This window comes from Myxocyprinus asiaticus, chromosome 42 (genome assembly GCF_019703515.2).
Source record: "Myxocyprinus asiaticus isolate MX2 ecotype Aquarium Trade chromosome 42, UBuf_Myxa_2, whole genome shotgun sequence".
Taxonomy (NCBI): Eukaryota; Metazoa; Chordata; class Actinopteri; order Cypriniformes; family Catostomidae; genus Myxocyprinus; species Myxocyprinus asiaticus.
Window position 1 is genome coordinate 34150001 of NC_059385.1, and position 18868 is coordinate 34168868.

General features: G+C 38.1%; 1 protein-coding gene across 2 annotated transcripts in view; it reads left to right on the top strand.

Annotated features, from left to right (window-relative positions):
• The window catches only part of chd1 (chromodomain helicase DNA binding protein 1), a 112951-nt gene that overhangs the window by 47289 nt on the left and 46794 nt on the right, over positions 1–18868 (top strand). For both annotated transcript variants that reach the window (XM_051683221.1, XM_051683220.1), the window contains exons 5-16: positions 761–813; positions 918–1067; positions 11918–12180; positions 12306–12531; positions 12619–12719; positions 12806–12984; positions 13091–13215; positions 15543–15759; positions 16103–16192; positions 16984–17174; positions 18206–18394; positions 18535–18697. In XM_051683221.1, the coding sequence (XP_051539181.1) occupies positions 761–813; positions 918–1067; positions 11918–12180; positions 12306–12531; positions 12619–12719; positions 12806–12984; positions 13091–13215; positions 15543–15759; positions 16103–16192; positions 16984–17174; positions 18206–18394; positions 18535–18697 (1947 nt within the window). The remainder of the gene's footprint in view (positions 1–760; positions 814–917; positions 1068–11917; positions 12181–12305; positions 12532–12618; positions 12720–12805; positions 12985–13090; positions 13216–15542; positions 15760–16102; positions 16193–16983; positions 17175–18205; positions 18395–18534; positions 18698–18868) is intronic.

An 18868-nucleotide genomic window follows, 5' to 3' on the forward strand; every position in this document is an offset into this window, starting at 1 on the left:
ACACTGCCAAAAGCACCAAAAGTTGGTTAAATGACCATGGTGTTGGTGTGCTTGACTGGCCAACAAATTCACCAGACCTGAACCCCATAGAGAATCTATGGGGTATTGTCAAGAGGAAAATGAGAAACAAGAGACCAAAAAATGCAGATGAGCTGAAGGCCACTGTCAAAGAAACCTGGGATTCCATACCACCTCAGCAGTGCCACAAACTGATCACCTCCATGCCACGCCGAATTGAGGCAGTAATTAAAGCAAAAGGAGCCCCTACCAAGTATTGAGTACATATACAGTAAATGAACATACTTTCCAGAAGGCCAACAATTCACTAAAATGTTTTTTTATTGGTCTTATGATGTATTCTAATTTTTTGAGATAGTGAATTGGTGGGTTTTTGTTAAATGTGAGCCAAAATCATCACAATTAAAAGAACCAAAGACTTAAACTACTTCAGTCTGTGTGCATTGAATTTATTGAATTTAATGCATGAGTTTCACAATTTGAGTTGAATTACTGAAATAAATGAACTTTTCCACGACATTCTAATTTATTGAGATGCACCTGTATATATATATATATATATATATATATGTATGTATATATATATGTATATATATATGTATGTATATGTGTCATGTCGCCCAGGCCTACACCCTTCTTGCCCCTTTTAGATCTTGTAGCTGCTGTGGTATTTGTAGTCTTCTCTACTCTATTTAAGGACTTGTTTTCAGTTCCAATAACCATGTTATGCCCTTACCTGCAGGACTCTTCCAGTAGTGATGACTCAGATGATGACTCAAAAAGCAAGAGTAAAGAGTAAGTGAATGTTTATTTGATGTGTAAACCCTTTGCATTGATCCAAAAGAGATCACAGTCTCACTCTACTGCTTTTTTAAATGTTTTTCCTGTTATGTGTGCAGGTCTGGATCAGACTCTGATTCGGGTTCGGACTCTCGCTCTGGTTCGGGAAGTGGCTCGTCGGGCTCCTCAGCAGAGGAGGGGAACAGTGATGAGTCTGTGTCAGACTATGAGCCCAGTCAAAAAGTCAAAAGCAGAAAACCTCCAAACAAGTACTATTTTCAACTTGATTTAGGTTTAGTTTGGAATTTTTTTTTTTTAATGTAAATGGCTTCCACTTAAAGGAATAGTTCACCCAAAAATGAAAATTTGCTGATAATTTACTCACCCTCAGACCATCCAAGATGTATCTGAGTTTCTTTCTTCATCAAAACAGAATTTAAGACTTTTAGGATTTCATTTCAGGCCTCCTCCTCTAAACAATGCAAGTGAATGTCCTCCATTTTTTGATGGTCCAAAATGCATATTTAGGGTGCATCAAAATAATCCACACGACTCCAGTTGACAAATAAAGGTATTCTGAATGCAAACAATTGATTATTTTAAGAAACAAAACAATACTTATATACTTATTAACTACAAATATTTGCTTCCGTACATCTCTGTGACGTGCGTTCATGAGAGGGATGACATAAGCTCGTTGGTAAGGTCATGCGTCACGTGGAGGAGTCAAGAAGCGCGTCATTGTTTACATTGTTTTTTTTTATTTTATTATTATTATTTGGAAATTATTTTTATTTTATATTATTTTGAAATTGTTTTGGGGTGTTTTGGTTTGTGAATGGCACAAGTTTCTCTTGTAAACAATGACACGCTTCCTGACTCCTAAACTAAAAATAGTGATAGTATTAATGTGTTGCACAAATAAGCGCAATTACACAAGTTAGATAATATTGCATGATTTTGTTTACTGATATTAACAAAAATGTAATTTATATAGGGCTACATTCAAATACTCGGACAATGGGTCCCTCTTAAGCTTTTAAGCTCTTAATTATTGAAGAGCCTCGTCCAGGTGGTCTCGAACCTATTGTTTTGGTGCGCATGCTAGTGTGATTGATGTGTTCACATATACCTATAAGAACCGAACCAAGGGAGAAAATGCACCAGGTTCCGAAACAAATGCTCGCAGAAGCTGTTCAAAAGATACGCGCAAAAGTTAATTTTTGAGCTGGTGGTGGCGCTAAAGAGTTTGTCCTAGATGTCCCAAATTTGCTATGGGGACTATTCATGCCCACCTTGAACAGTGTGCCAAATTATTTTCCTACTAATGGTTCTATGGGCTGCCAAAGTCTCAGCCAGAAGAATATTAATAAGTAACGGATTCAATAGGTGCCACAGCACCGTCTATGGCCCCGATAATGGATTTTATTACTACATTAAGAATTTACAGAAATATACATATAACAATTGTATTATATTAACAATTATTATTAGGAGCCAATTATTATTATTATTATGGGCAAAGCACCGAAGGTTGCTTTGGCACCTATTGTATCCATTAGTTTTCTTCTTCCTCTTAAGCCACATTTTCACTGCATCCAACAAACAATAGGATGGAAATCAGTCATTTCCAATGGAGAGTCAGACAGGGCTGCGTGGGCTTGCGACCTTCTCCAGATGCAACATTTTCGGATCCGATTTGAGCTTAGGCTGTGTTGAAATATTTCAACTCGTGTGACAAGACCAAATGCGACTGCTCGACCAGATGTGATGTATTCATGCAAAACTATCAGTGAGAAATATCAATGGATTTTGGTCTAAACTTTATACTAAACGCCAGCTACTGCTGAATTTTGGTCAGTTACGAACAGAGAAGTCAGAAATTGTTTATGTTGCAAATATATCACAAAAAGCGTTTTTATTTCAGTAAATGTGATTAAATGTTTGCTTATGTCATTTGTTTCTACACAAGCAAAATCTACATTTAAAATCACATCTATGAATTTCTGCTTTACATTTGCTGATTTATGGTTGTTGTTGCTGTTATCATAATAACTATAAAACAGTTTTAATAATAAATAATACTATTCATAATAAATACTGAGTGAAAAACAATCATGAATTTTATTGAATTCATTCATCTGCTCAACAGAATCACACACAGAAATGTCATTCTGAGGTAAACCTTTGAAAGCTTCTCCATGAATAAAATCCATTGCGAGCAACACGAGTTCATCACAACTGCCACTAGGGGGAGAAATATGACAGTCGTATGCCTGACAGAGACAGTGAAAAGGTGGCTTTATTATTATACTTAAGGCTGGAAGCCCATAGAACTGTTTGTAGGAATAGTGATACACTGATAGTGGTAGTGATGAATAGTCCCCATAGCAAATTTGGGACCTACAGGACAAACTCCATAGTGCCACCACCAGTTCAAAAATAAACTTTGCTTTTGTGCGTATCTTTTGAACCATTTGTCCTAGAGACCCAATTATTTTTTTCCTGATTACTCTCCTCTTGATTCAGACCCTTCAACGATGATTCAAGGACCCCTTAAATTAAAACCCTGCCCATTACGTGGCAGCCATCTTTGATTATGATGTTTACCGTTTAAATGTTTCCCTTCCTTCAAACTTAGTCCGATTTGCCCAAACAATGGCTCAAAAAAATCTCCAGACCAAGCCGCACAGAATTGATAGTACAGAATTTAGATTTTTGCCTTTATTTAAAAGTTACGGCATCGCAAAGCTAAAGAGGTCGACGTAAAACTGAAAGTGAGTCTGTGTCCCTATAAACCCTTTGTCCTATTGAAACGAAACAATGTATGGGTAAGCTTCATTGGGACCATTATCTGAGGGTATATGCAAAGTTTGGTGACAGCACCACCTATGGGTCAAGAAAATTAAAAAGTGGCTGTTTAATCCCATTACTTTTGAAACGTATGTCCTAAAATCATGTGGATTCCTTGGGTCATGAGGATTTCAACGATACCAATTTTTCCAAATTGTCCATACTGCCTGTCCTCCATATTGATAAAAAAAAAAAAAAGTGATATCTTTTGAATGCATTGTCGAATTTAAAGGAAAATTGATATGCATTTTCAACATCATGTCCTGAAGATACCGGAGTAGTTTGGAGATAGTGCAACCTGAGTGGCACAGTTGTTAAAGCATCAGACTACAACTCATAAGGTTGTGAGTTCGAGTCAGGCAAAGAACGGTTTTAAAAATTGAAGTTCTGCAACCCTCTACGGACATGTTGGAGAGAATCACCATTGGCTAGTAAATTTTTGTTTTTACTTGCCAGACTTTTGACAACATGTAAGCGTAATGCAACTGTAAACTAAAAAATAAGAAATGAGAAGGGGGTCATCTTCATTTATTTACAGACAGATTGTTTCACTTAATTGACTGTCACAATTCCAGTGGGTCAGAAGTTTACATACGCTAAGTTAACTGAGCCTTTAAGCAGCTTGGAAAATTCCAGAAAATTATGTCAAGCCTTTAGACAGTTAGCCAATTTGCTTCTGATAGGAGGTATACCGAATTGGAGGTGTACCTGTGGATGTATTTTGAAGCCTACCTTCAAACTCAGTGTCTCTTTGCTTGACATAATGGGAAGATCAAAAGAAATCAGCCAAGACCTCAGAAAAAAATTGTGGATCTCCACATGTCTGGTTCATCCTTAGGAGCAATTTCCAAATACCTGAAGGTACCACGTTCATCTGTACAAATAATAGTACGCAAGTATATACACCATGGGACCATGCCGCTGTCATACCGCTCAGGAAGGAGACTAATTCTGTCTCCTAGAGATGAACGTAGTTTGGTGCGAAAAGTGAAAATCAATCCCAGAACAACAGCAAAGGACCTTGTGAAGATACTGGAGGAAACAGGTAGACAAGTATCTTTATCCACAGTAAAACGAGTCCTATGTCAACATAACCTGAAAGGCTGCTCAGCAAGTGCACATGGGGACAAAGATCTTACTTTATGGAGAAATGTGCTCTGACCTGATGAAACAAAAATTTTTAGTGTTTGGCCATAATGACCATCGTTATGTTTGGAGGAAAATAGGTGAGGCTTGCAAGCCGAAGAACAACATCCCAACTGTGAAGCATGGGTGTGGCAGCATCATGTTGTTGGGGGTGCTTTGCTGCAGGAGGGACTGATGCACTAAACAAAATAGATGGCATCATGAGGAACAAAAATTATGTGGATATATTGAAGCAACATCTCAAGAAATCAGCCAGGAAGTTAAGCTTGGTCGCAAATGGGTCTTCCAAATGGATAATGACCACAAGCATACCTCCAAAGTAGTGGTAAAATGACTTGAGGACAACAATGTCAAGGTATTGGAGTGTGCGGCAAGGAGGCCTAGAATCCTGACTCTGTTACACCAGTTCTTAATGGAGGAATGGGCCAAAATTCCAGCAACTTATTGTGAGAATCTTGTGGAAGGCTACCCAAAATGTTTGACCCAAATTAAACAATTTAAAGGCAATGATACCAAATACTAACAAAGTGTATGTAAACTTCTGACCCACTGGGAATGTGATGAAAGAAATAAAAGCTGAAAGAAATAATTCTCTCTACTATTATTCTGACATTTCACATTCTTAAAATAAAGTAGTGATCCTAACTGACAGGGAATGTTTTCTGTGATTAAATGTCAGGAATTGTGAAAAACTGAGTTTAAATGTATTTGGCTAAGGTGTATGTAAACTTCTGACTTCAACTGTGTGTATTTGAGTAAAATTAACATTTTTGTTTTATTCTATGAAGTACTAACAACATTTCTCCCAAATTCCAAATAAAATTATTGTCATTTAGAGCATTTATTTGCAGAAAATGACAACTGGTCAAAATAACAAAAAAGATGCAGTGTTTTCAGACCTCAAATAATGCAAAGAAAACAAGTTCATATTAATTTTTAAACAACACAATACTAATGTTTTAACTTAGGAAGAGTTCAGAAATCAATATTTGGTAGATTAACTCTCATTTTCATTCACAGTTTTCATGTATCTTGGCATGCTTTCTACCAGTCTTTCACATTGCTGTTGGGTGACTATGCCACTCCTGGCACAAAAATTCAAGCAGCTCGGCTTTATTTGATGGCTTGTGGCCATCCATCTTCCTCTTGATCACATTCCAGATGTTTTCAGTGAGATTCAGGTCTAGAGATTGGGCTGGCCATGACAGGGTCTTGATCTGGTGGTCCTCCATCCACACCTTGATTTGACCTGGCTGTGTGGCATGGAACATTGTTCTGCTGGAGAAACCAGTCCTCAGTGTTGGGGAACATTGTCAGAGCAGAAGGAATCAAGTTTTCTTCCAGGACATCCTTGTACTTTGCTTGATTCTTGCGTCCGTCACAAAGACGAATCTGGCCCCTAAAAAGTATTATGACGTTTAAGCTGAACTTAAAATGCATGAATTCCTTTTGCATTTGAGAACAAAACATCACCAATTTGCATTTATTGTATAGAAAGATAACACGAGCATGCTTTTCAAGCAGAATATTTAACAAAAAGAAGCTTGTTCGTTTTAAATTATAAAACAACAGATATATGGTTTAAAATTAAGACAGTTATTTGGACACTTGATAATGGCTTCATTAAAGATTAGGTTCAAGTGTTTTAGTTTTTAGTTTGCAATCATTTCATTTGCAGATTTACTCAGGATAGAATCAATAAGTTAACTGTGGTGAAAGTTTCCTCCAAGTTTCAGCCACCAAAGCTTTGTTCATTTACACTAGAACATCGATGATCTGACATTTTCTTCATAGGTGCTCTCGCCAGATAAGCAAAAAAAACAAATCTTCCATCCTCCTCAATTGGGTATATTGCAAAAAAGTTCAAAGATGAATGACTTGTAAATGAGAACAGAAAGCACACAGGCAGACAACCAGCAGATTGGACAGTATAATGGTGAGTAAAATCAAGAGAAACAGGCAAGAAAAAGCTGTAAGGATAGCCTCACACATCAATGAGAATTACCAGATGCAACTTAGTTTGCAGACCATGCGAAACAGGATCAATGAGTATGGGTACAGAGGGAGAGTAATGCGGAAAAAAACATTCATTAGCCTAAAGAATAAGAAAGACAGGATAAAATTGGCAAAAGAACATGCACAGGAAAACAGCAGCTTTTGGTCTTATTATCAGATTAGTCCAAATTGAACCTGCATGGATCTGATGGCAGAGTGGAGAAAGGCAGGGGGAGAATTCCAGCCACACTGCACAAAGGGTACTGTAAAGCACAGAGGTGGAAATGTTACTCTTACAGTGGTGTCAGTGGGCTTGTGTTCATTGATGGAATCATGAAATCCGCAGTGTACAGAGAGAAATTCTGGATGCAAACTTGCAGAAATTAGTGAAGAAATTATTTAAGACACAGAAGTGGCTCTTTCATAAATATCCAAAGCATACCAGCTGCCTATTGAAAGAATACTTTGCAAAAAAGAAAATTAAGGTCCTAGAATGGCCTTCTCAGAACCCTGACCTAAACCCTATAGAGCATCTATGGAATGCAATAAAATGGATAAAATGTCAGATCGTCGATGTTCTGGTGTGGATGAACTGAAAGCTTTGGTGGCTGAAACCTGGAGGAAATTTTCACCACAGCTTTTACAGAAACTTGTTGATTCTATGCCCAGACGTCGTCAAGACGTTCTGCGAACGCAAGGATTGCAAACTAAAATACTTGAAATTGTAATCTTTAATGAATCCATTATCAAGTGTCCAAATATTTTTTTGTCTTTAATATTAAACCATATATCTGTTGTTTTATAATTTAAAATGTAACAAGCTGCTTTTTGTTAAATTTTCTGCTTGAAAAGTGTGCTTATGTTATCTTATAGTACATGCAAATTAGTTTTTGTTCTGAAATGCATAGGAATTAATTCATTTTTAAGTTCAGCTTAAGCATCCAAATACTTTTTGGGGCCACTGTATATAGCCTAGAGCTGTGTGCAGTCATCTTGGCTCTGCCTTTCGGGCCGACGTGCAAGGTTTTCATGTTTTAGTCTGTATGGACAGCACAGCGGTTGTGGTGTTTATAAATCGGGAAGGTGGAGTGTGTTCACCTGATTTTGGCTCTGTGTGGTGTTCTCCTCTGGAAAGAAAAACATCTTTATGTACAGTGCACGTTCCTGCTCGCCTGAACTGTGGTGCAGACTTCTAGGGGAATGGAGTGTTTATCCTGAGACAGTTGTCCTCCTGTCTGTTTGCTACACCAAGTGTTTTGCAAGGAATGGTAAAACAAGGAAACCGTGCTGAGTGGCCCAACCTCCCTTTTTCTTCTGTGGAAAAATTCCTTTGAGAAGGGATCTTCCCTCACAACCTCAAGACATGATCTGGCATACCCAGCTGGAGTTGCGGAAAAGCCCTTAAACAAGACTGGTCAGACACTCGAGGGTTGTTGCAGTCAGTACTCGACACCATATGACAAGCCAGAGTTCCCTCTCCAAGGCGGCTCTATGCTTTTAAATGGTGCCTTTTCGTTGCCTGGTGTTCCTCCCAGGATGAAGATCCAGAATGTTGCCGTAGGCAGGTGGTGCTCCACTTTTTACAAGAACGTTTAGATGCCAGACTCTGTCCATCCACCCTCGAAGTTTGTGTTGCTGTTATAGGAGGACATGACCTTTTGGGTGTTTTGTCGTGAGGCAATCACACTTTGGTTTGTACGCTTTTAAGGAAAGCTAGATGACTGAGGCTCTCTCGCCTCACTACTATCCCAGTCTGGGACTTGCCGTTGGTGTTAGAAGTGTATACGGGTCCGACGTTTAGCCGTTTGATGTGGTAAGCTTACACATACTCTTGCTGAAGACTGTTCTGCTGCTCACACTGGCCTCAGTTTTGGGGACCTAGAGGCCCTGTCAGTCAGAGACATCTGTCTAACTGTAGGCTGGGCTTCCCCTGACGCCTTTGCCAGGTTCTATAACTTGTTTCCTCCCTCTTCCCAGATTTTGACTGCGAAGGAGGGTTAAAATGTAAATGTTTCACTAAACTGCTTGGCCAGTGCCATTGTGTCTCTGTTATGAATGTAACCTCTGTTCCTTGAAAGGAGGGAACAAGGGGCACTACTGATTTCTCCTGATGAAATGGTCCGGTTTATAAGTCGCACCTGCAGGAAAAATGGTTGCATTTTGGAGACATGCCATTCCATGTCTTTTTTTTTTTTTTTTTTTCCACATGAAAGAACATTTTGGTTTTCCTAATCATTCAAAAAAATCACTTTCTCAAGTTCTAAAATGACCTTTCTGCTGATATTTAAACTTCATATTATAGTGTAATATTCATCATAATAAAAACAACTATTATTGTAAATGTCTAATGCTAATATACTGTATAGTATTCAGGTGGATAAAAAAGGTATTTTAAATGTGTAGATATTTTAATATTTTAAATATTATTGTTAGGTATGAGACGATATATCAAATTTCTATACATCTATACATTTTTAAAATTCACTTAAAGCAGAGAATTTTCAAATTAAAGTAATTTGAAAGTAGTGTTTGCCATTTTGCACAAGTAATCTTGATCGGATCTCTATCCGTATCTATTACAGTGGAGACGCGTTTGACTGCAAGGTGTAAATGCAACCCAGCTAAAGAATATTCAGATACTATCCTGTATGAAACGCATGTTAATGCAAGGTGTAAACGGGACCTGTGTGTGAGGAGCCTGTGCTCGTTGAACTCTTAAAATTACAGTACCGTTTTAGCGCTTGTTATACAAATAAATGTAAACTCAATGTTATTGTAAATTGTACACATTATTTCAAACATTGACTGCTCATATCATTATTATATTTACAATTTCATAACATAATATTAATTGATAATGTAGAATTTGTATATATTTTAAAAGGTAAAATGTGATTATATTAATGACAAATTATTAAATAAAATATGCACTTTCACATACTTTTTTTCAGTACAGCATACTTTTTCTATTGCTTGTGCACCTGTGTAGCCCACTATTTTTTAAGGCTTATTTGTTTGTGATCTTTTCTTATAGAGAAAGGTATATGAGAAACTCTTGTTTAAGCTTTAAGCATTTATATTGTGTATTAAAGAAATTTATTCTGATGAAATTACAATGTGCATTTTGCTAAAAATTTTCAAGAAATAAACCCAGTTTTCTTTCGTACTTTGTCATTTAATTATTATATCGAATCAACATTATATCGAATAATGAACCTCATGTTGCATATCGAACCGAATCTTGAGAACCATATCTTCCCATCTCTAATTATTGTTCATGGCATTCTACCCCTGTGCAAATAGTTGTTTACAAATCCTTAAAGGAAATCATACTTTTTGTGTAATTCCAAGTTCAGTGTGAATAAATGACTTAAGATAGGTATGTTCATCTTGCACTTTAAGAGGCATATACAAGACAATTGCTAACTGCAATTATTTCCATGACATTTAATCATCAGCCAGAATTTCTTGATAGTGACCGCTGTACCTTTTATGGATAAAATATTCAGACCTGACATGCATTCACAGAATCAACGTTAGTGAATACAAGCTTACTATATTTATTGAAAACAATTGAATAAATAGTACAGGACATACAGAGCAACCTAATAGCCTGTTCTAAAAATAATTCACCAAGTAAAAGTTACTTAAAATATTACAACAGTCAGGACATTATTAAAAATTATTAACAGGTAAGCCAAATCTATGTGGGGGGAAAATGTGCCAAAAAGTTGCACGTATTTCACGATGTGCATAATGATTTAATATGACGGCTGTTTGGTAAAGAAATTCAGCCAATTGGGGGGGTCTGGGTAGCTCCGTGGTAAAAGATGCTGGCTACCACCCCTGGAGTCGCTATTTCCAATCCCAGGGTGTGCTGAGTGACTCCAGCCAAGTCTCCTAAGCAACCAAATTGGCCCGGTTGCTAGGGAGGGTAGAGTCACATGGGGTAACCTCCTTGTGGTCGCTATTATGTGGTTCGTTCTCGGTGGGGCGCGTGGTGAGTTGGGTGTGGATGGCGTGAAGCCTCCGTGGCAATGCGCTCAACAAGCCAAGTGATAAGATGCGCGGATTGATGGTCTCAGACACGGAGGCAGCTGGGATTCGTCCTCCGCCACCCAGACTCAGGCGAATCACTACGCGACCACGAGGACTTAAAAGCGAATTGGGCATTCCAAATTGGGTGAAAAAAAATAACATAAATTCAGCCAATAACAGTTACAATGTTAAAGAAAACAGCTAGGATATAAAAAAAAAAAAAAAAAATAGGCCTGTGAGAAATGTACAAAACAAAAAGCAATTTATTGTTCTAAACATGATGTGCACACAGAATAAAAGAGTTTAACCAGTTAAGCAGTCGGAACATAGTTAAAAATAGCTTTCCTGATCAGCAGGGTAAAAATTGCTTACATAGCCTAAAATAGTCATTTTGTAGGCAAGTTACTCAGAGCATACATTTTTGAAGAGCAAAATTAACATGTCAACATAGTCAGGTCCAGTTTTTCACCAGACTCACCTGAAGCGTTTATCCTGACTTGAAAAGGCTGCTCGGCGGGAAAATAACTTGCAAGCACGCACAGATTTAAAGATAGACTCAGATGTAAAAACATCCATAGCAACTTGCAAGCCAACATTTCGGCAACATTTAGGCTTCCATCACCAAAGTGATTTCCATAGCTACTTTGCTTGTCTTGTGAGATGACATTTTTCTTCTAGTGAGAGAGGGAAGTAGAACATGTGGCCTGAGCTGAAATTAAATTTTGTATATATCTGCTCCAGATATCCTCTTTTTTTTTCGTAATTGTATTGATTATATTTAAAGTGTAACATTAACATGACAGTAATATAAGCACAGCCAAATGCAGCCAAAATGTAAATGTGTAAAAATGTTGAACAGTTTATTGGGGAAAATATTGCCCGACTAGTAATTCCCGTGTCAACTAGCATCATCAATACTGTTTAGTCGACTAGTCGGTTAGTCTCGCACATAGTCACATTACAGAAGTAAAATGTGTTGTAAATGCTGTTTCATTTTGTTTCAGTACACCATTAGTCTCTTAAAAACATTTTGTCTTATAATTTTCTTTGATAAATAAACTTGCCTGGATCACTTTTGTTCTTTCAGGGCCAGTACTAGGAATGGGAAGAAGAGCAAAGCTTCAAAGAAGAAGCCCTCCCTCTCCTCAGATGAAGAGGATGATTATAAGAAGGCCCTAGCAGGACCTCGGCGGCAGGCCACCGTCAACGTGAGCTACAAAGAAGACGAGGAGCTGAAAACTGATTCTGATGACTTGGTGGAGGTGTGTGGAGAGGATGTGCCGCCACCAGAGGAAGACGAGTTTGATACACTGGAGAGAGTGATGGAAATGAGGATGGGATGGAAAGGAGGTAAGGATGTCCCCATGCTATATTTACCTTTTTGGACAATTTGAAGGATAGAACTTTCAGTCAGTTTAGCAGCCATAATTTATAGTGGCACTGCTTTTGTTAAGGTGTCATTTTGTTGCTTACAGCAACGGGGGCTGTGACCACAGTTTATGCCGTAGAGGCAGACGGAGACCCCAATGCCAACTTTGACCCAAACAGGCAGCCAGGAGAGGTGCAATACTTGATCAAATGGAAGAATTGGTCTCACATTCACAACACCTGGGAAACAGAGGAGACTCTCAAACAACAAAATGTGAAGGGCATGAAGAAACTGGACAACTTCAAGAAGAAAGAGCAGGAGAAGAAGAAATGGTATGAATGCTTACAGAAATATAATTTCTTGTAGGTAACGTGGCTTTAGTTGGTGCTGATTCTGTTTTTGGACACTGCTGTCCACAGGCTCAAAACTGCTTCACCTGAGGATGTGGAATACTTAAACTGTCAGCAGGAACTCATGGATGACCTGCATTCACAGTATCAACTTGTGGAAAGAATCATTGGTAAGAGGAAGCTGTCCTCAGTTTTCATTGTTTTGAAAAATTGTTGGGAGCTTTTACTAATCCTTGCTGTTGTCTTAATCTTACAGGACATTCAAATCAGAAGTCAGCTGCAGGTTATCCAGACTACCTGTGTAAATGGCAGGGGCTGCCATACTTTGAATGCAGCTGGGAAGACGGAGCTCTTATTGCCAGAAAGTTTCAGAAGTGCATTGATGAATACATGAGCCGAAATCAGTGCAAAACCACCCCCTCCAGAGATTGCAAGGTAACTTCTTCCAGGACACAAGACCTTGAGCACACATCTATTGCAGAACACTTGAAATAAAATAAGCCACTACCCAGTCATTTAAAGGATGTTTGATTTTATTTAGGTTTTAAAACAGAGACCACGGTTTGTGCCAATGAAGAAACAGCCTCACTATATTGGTGCAGACGGCCTAGAACTGCGGGACTATCAGTTGGACAGTCTGAACTGGATGGCCCATTCTTGGTGCAAGTACGTAAATTTTGCACATCACCTCAGTTTCAGACACAAACATGACATCCCATGTAATTTTACCCAAAGTCTTGCCATCTTGATGATTTTATAGGGTTCCCACGCATCCTGAAAAACCTGGAAAACTGATGACTGAATACTGTCAATAATACATAATAAATAATAACAATATTAGAACAAACCTTGTTGATGCTAATAAAGAGTTTATCATGAGAAGCTGATTTTGTGTAAACCGTATGTGTGTTTGAATCGAGGTTATTTGCTAACTAAAACTGAAACCAAATTCCAAAAAGTGCTCGATCCCGTTATGTGCACACAGATCAATAATTTATATGAGTGAGAACTGCGTTCTACAACCAAATTCAATCCCGAAAAATTCAGGTAATGACAACCCCATTTCAATAAATTCCATATAATGTGTACAAAACCAAACTGAACAACTAGTTATTGAAATTCTGCTGAATGATAAGGTACTACTTGGGGCTGAGACAATTTTTAGCTGTCCATTTCCTTAGCACTTTTATCTGCAAATATCAGTATTGACTGTCTGCTTACAGTATTAAGCTGTGACCCAAACGACACACTGTACACTTAAAATATAATATGTACTCAGCCGTGTAGTGTATGAATTTTCAAAGTGTAGCATCGTCCCAAATGGAACACTTCGTTTTTTTTACTACACGGAAGCGTTCACTGTTTAAGAGCTGACTGAAGTGACGTTTAAAGCACATGTGATGTGTTGCTGCTAGCCTTAGTGCATTAGCCACCCTCAGTTCAACACTTGTATCATGAACAACATACATATTCACACAGCTTGGGGTGACGGTAAAGCATTGAACTTACATTTGTAAGTTGCTGAATCCACTGAAGTTTTACTAGCTCCTACATTCTTCATTATTTACAACTGTTTTGTCAGACCAGTGTATGCAGACAAAACAAAGGCACAGAAGGAGAACATGCATAAACATTTCTGCATAAATGCTTTATATTATAAAAAAGCAGCTCAGACCTTTAGTCGAAATATTAATATGTACATGTAGTCTAATAAGCAACTAGCTCCAACACGGCACACCATGAATTTCTGTCTAGGGCAGAGACAGTGCTCAACACTGTAAAGAGGTGCACACACACTGAATGAGTTTTTCCTTAGAGCACAACTGTATGGAGCAGAACACATAGTATTATTTGCATTATTTCCAACTTTACACTGCGCATTAATAACGTGACGGTTATTGCTCTGATCAAGCCAACATTGGTTTAAAAATGCACGGGACCATCCAGCTGTGACAAAAGTTGAGTTACATGCTTTTTAAGATGATTATGGTAACCTGTAGAAAGAACAGATAATTCCACAGTGTGTACAAAACCAAACTGGACACCTACAGTAGTTGTTAATGACATGATCAATAACATGTGTAAGAAGTGTTTTACCTTTTCCTGGTGCAAATCACACAAAGATAGTTATGCGTCTTCATTCATTTATATATTAGAGTCTGTCTTCACTGCAGTTTCATCAACCCTGCGGCCTCAGGGTAATCCTTACATGTTTAACAGCCACCACTTAACAAGCACAAACAAACCACAGCGACTCTGTCAACGTCAGCTAACTAAACATTTCTGGATGATAATACATCTCTGGTGGATAATCTCTTTGCTCAAAAATAGCAAACACAAAACGGGTTGAACTGGTGGCATGTTTCTTGTTCACAGGCACGAGACACTGCAGCGTAGCTATGCTTATTACTTGTCAGTCATCGCAATTGCAGGAGTAACTCCTGTATTCTGTACACACTTGAAATTAAAATTTAGGGGATTAATGCAGTTGTCACTCCCAAAACTTTGTAGTGTGTATGTGGCCAGAAAATATTTTCAGTTTATTTTTATTACCTTAACTTGTACATGTTACAAAATATTTTTTCTTTTATCATCTGTTTGTTGCATCACAAGCACGACATCTACTGGCCATGATTCTTTAGCAGGAGAAATCTCAAGGCAGGAAAGAGACGTTCCAGCTGTGTTTGGTTTTTTGTTTTGTACTGACTGATAAATCAAAATGCCTAATTGTTTCTCAAAATAAGTAGCTTGTATCAAAAAGGGAAAAACCCAACAAACTTAAATGTGCACCTGTGAAGCATGCACAATGACGTGTACAATGACATGGAAGACCGCGGGGCTCAGCTAACCAGGGAGCACACCGGTAGCTGTTTCCTTGTTTCCAAGTTACTAATTTAATTTATGCAAAAAAATTGGAATTGAAAAAACTATCTGAAAATTGGGAACCCTTTTTCATCAGTTGCTTCATAACTAATACTCTTCTGCTTTCCCAGAGGGAACAGTTGTATCCTAGCAGATGAGATGGGTCTGGGAAAAACCATACAGACCATCAGCTTCCTCAATTACCTGTTCCATGAACACCAACTGTATGGGCCCTTCCTGCTGGTGGTGCCTCTGTCCACCCTCACATCTTGGCAGAGAGAAATCCAATTGTGGGCTCCTCAGATGAATGTTGTTGTCTACCTGGGTGACATCAACAGCAGAAACATGGTATTATTTAATGAAATGCAAGAGTGAGCTGTTCTTAGAATTTTTATTGGAAGTGATAAAGTGTTTTTTTTTTTTTTTTTTTTTTTTTTTACACCTAGGCTTGTTATTGTGTAACTTGACATTGTGCTGTGTAACAAAAGTTTAACTTCAACTGTTCTTAACTTGACACACAGTCTTTAAAAGCATGTGTACGTAGTTCAATAGTATAATAAAAATTGACTACTTAATACACATTCCTGGTCTTAAATGCCTTGAACTTTGCTTTTTTTAGTGATGTCTCTAAGCCCTCTTATTTTTAAACCCCTCATGTAACACAATTTTAAAGGTGTTTCTGCTTGTTTAGATCCGGACACATGAATGGATGCATCCGCAAACCAAGCGGCTGAAATTCAACATCCTGCTTACTACATATGAAATTCTCCTGAAGGATAAGGTACTACTTGCAGCTGAGACAATTTTAGCTGTCCCTTCCTGAGCACTTTTATCTGCAAATATCAGAATTTTCTGCTTACAGTATTAGTTTCCTCTAGTTAACTTAAGAGGTTTACTGGCATAAGTGTCAGCATAAGTGCATTATAAATGAGAAGCTTAAACTTTTAAAAGAATTTATAAGTGGCTACATAAGTCTAATAAGCAACTAGCTCCAGCAAGGCACACCATGACTTGAGGTACGTTCTTTTTAAGATGATTTCGGTAACCTGTAGAAAGAGCAGAGAGATGTTCTTTCTGAATATTATTTCACCGAGTCATTCAACAAGTCTCAACTAAGTGAAAATATATAAATTCCTTATGTTTATTGTTGGATTTGAATTTACCTTGTCTAACCAATACTGATCCTGGTATCGGATCGGTGCATCCGGATTATAAGAAATCTGCAATCGGATTTAATTTTAATTCAGATATCCGAAAATCTGCATGCAAACAGTCAATGTTATGAATCCATGAGCAGCAACATTTAGCAAGTGAAAACCAAATAATCAAAAAAAACAAAGTCAAAGCAAACATTGTTCTCCTTTAACATGTCATCAACTCTTGTTTCCTTGTAACAATGATGATCTCAACATACCAAATTCCTATGATGGTTTAGATCAACAGGGTGAGAGGAGCAATCAAACTTGGGTTTGGATTCAAGCAAACATAAGTGTACAAAAAAAAAACACTGATTGTCTTTGCTGTGCAGCAGTAGCAAGTAAACGATCTCATTCTGTTTTGTTTCTCCTGCAGTCATTTTTAGGAAACGTAAGCTGGGCATTCATTGGTGTGGATGAGGCCCATCGGCTCAAGAATGATGACTCACTCCTCTATAAGACCATGATGGAGTTCAAGTCCAACCACAGGCTCCTGATCACTGGCACACCCCTGCAGAACTCCCTCAAAGAGCTCTGGTCTTTACTGCATTTCATAATGCCTGAGAAGTAGGTGGCTGCTCTTGTGTATTAGTGAACCATTAATTCTATTAGATATGTGTCCACAGACTTTTTATTGTTGCAGTGCTGAGAGTTTTTCATGGGCGTTTTGCAAGCATTTGTCATATCTGTGTCTGTGTTCGTATGGCAGCATTTAAAGTGTTCAAAATCAAGTAGTTTTTAACCGGCTAGTGAGATGCTGGCTTCAATATCCTGTTTTTGGATCGGTGCCAAGAAACCAAGCGATCAACAGTACTGTCAATGTACTGTCACTCTTCACGGCTGGTTAGGACAAAAACTCAGATTAACATAGAAAACATACCTTTTGTCGCATTTCGTTTGCCGTCAGGTTAGGACATGGTGTAACTGTGGCTGCCTTCAGCCTCCTCTGTCTATCACTCTCAGTTTGATTGAGAACTCTGTTTCAAATAAATAAGGCATAGAAATGTATCTGTTCTCTGACTACATACTCATCTCATCAGACATATTTAGTAAGTTCGGTTTTCTGGTTTGTGTGCAGCTGTGTTGTGTTCTGATGTTAGCATCGCTGTGGCAAACCTGTTTTTATATAAAAAGAGTTTTCGCTTGAACGCCCCATCTCATGACAGATACTGCGATACTCGGAGGAGAGCAATGGTCGGTCAACAGTTTCACTAAATAATACATTCGATTTCGGTTTGTTTCTCACCAAACCTCATAGAATGTTTTCATAACAATCATTGAATAATTTTTGACTTCTGAATTATAATTTTGCATCCTTTTGAAGCTTGAAGAGGTGGTCACCATTAACTGCCATTGTATGACTTCACTGAGCAAATTGTTTCACTATTTCTCCATTTATGTTAAGTAAAAGCAAGTCATATGGGGTTATAACACAGGGGTGAGTAAACAATGACTGAATTTTCATTTTGGGTGAACTAACCCTTTAAAGACAGTTTAGGCACTTGAGCTATCAATTTTTGATGTTGAAATTATTTTTACTTAATTTGAATTTTGGAAATATTTGTTTCCTATGCTGATATGTGTTGCCATGTGGGCAGGTTTCACTCGTGGGAGCTGTTTGAAGAGGATCATGGAAAAGGTAGAGACTCTGGTTACACCAGCCTTCATAAAGAGCTGGAGCCCTTCTTACTGCGCAGGGTAAAGAAGGATGTGGAGAAATCTCTGCCCGCCAAGGTGGAGCAAATCCTCAGGGTGGAGATGAGTGCCATTCAGAAGCAATACTACAAGTAAGAACCAACAGCATTTAGAGTTGAGAGATATTAACTAGACTTTTTCAATGATGTTGGGTGAACTATTTATTCCAGTGCAGTCTGATGGGTCCTTGGCTTTTCTCCATCCTGTGTAATTGATGTGATTTGTTCATTAGGTGGATATTGACAAGGAACTATAAAGCCCTTAGTAAAGGCACTAAAGGAAGCACGTCGGGCTTCCTCAACATCATGATGGAGCTGAAGAAATGCTGTAATCACTGCTACCTCATTAAACCACCCGAGGACAACGAGTTCTATAACAAACAAGAAGGCCTACAGGTGTGTTTAGCTGAATTGCTCTCTCTATTGGGTATGAAGCTTGTCTGAGCTAGACACAATGTATCAGGTTTTTTTTTAATATCCTGCCTAAAGTTGAAACGTGAAAAAATCGCAGCCAATCAGAATAAAATGTGATGTTTAATATAAAGCTATGTGATCAGGATTTTGGAC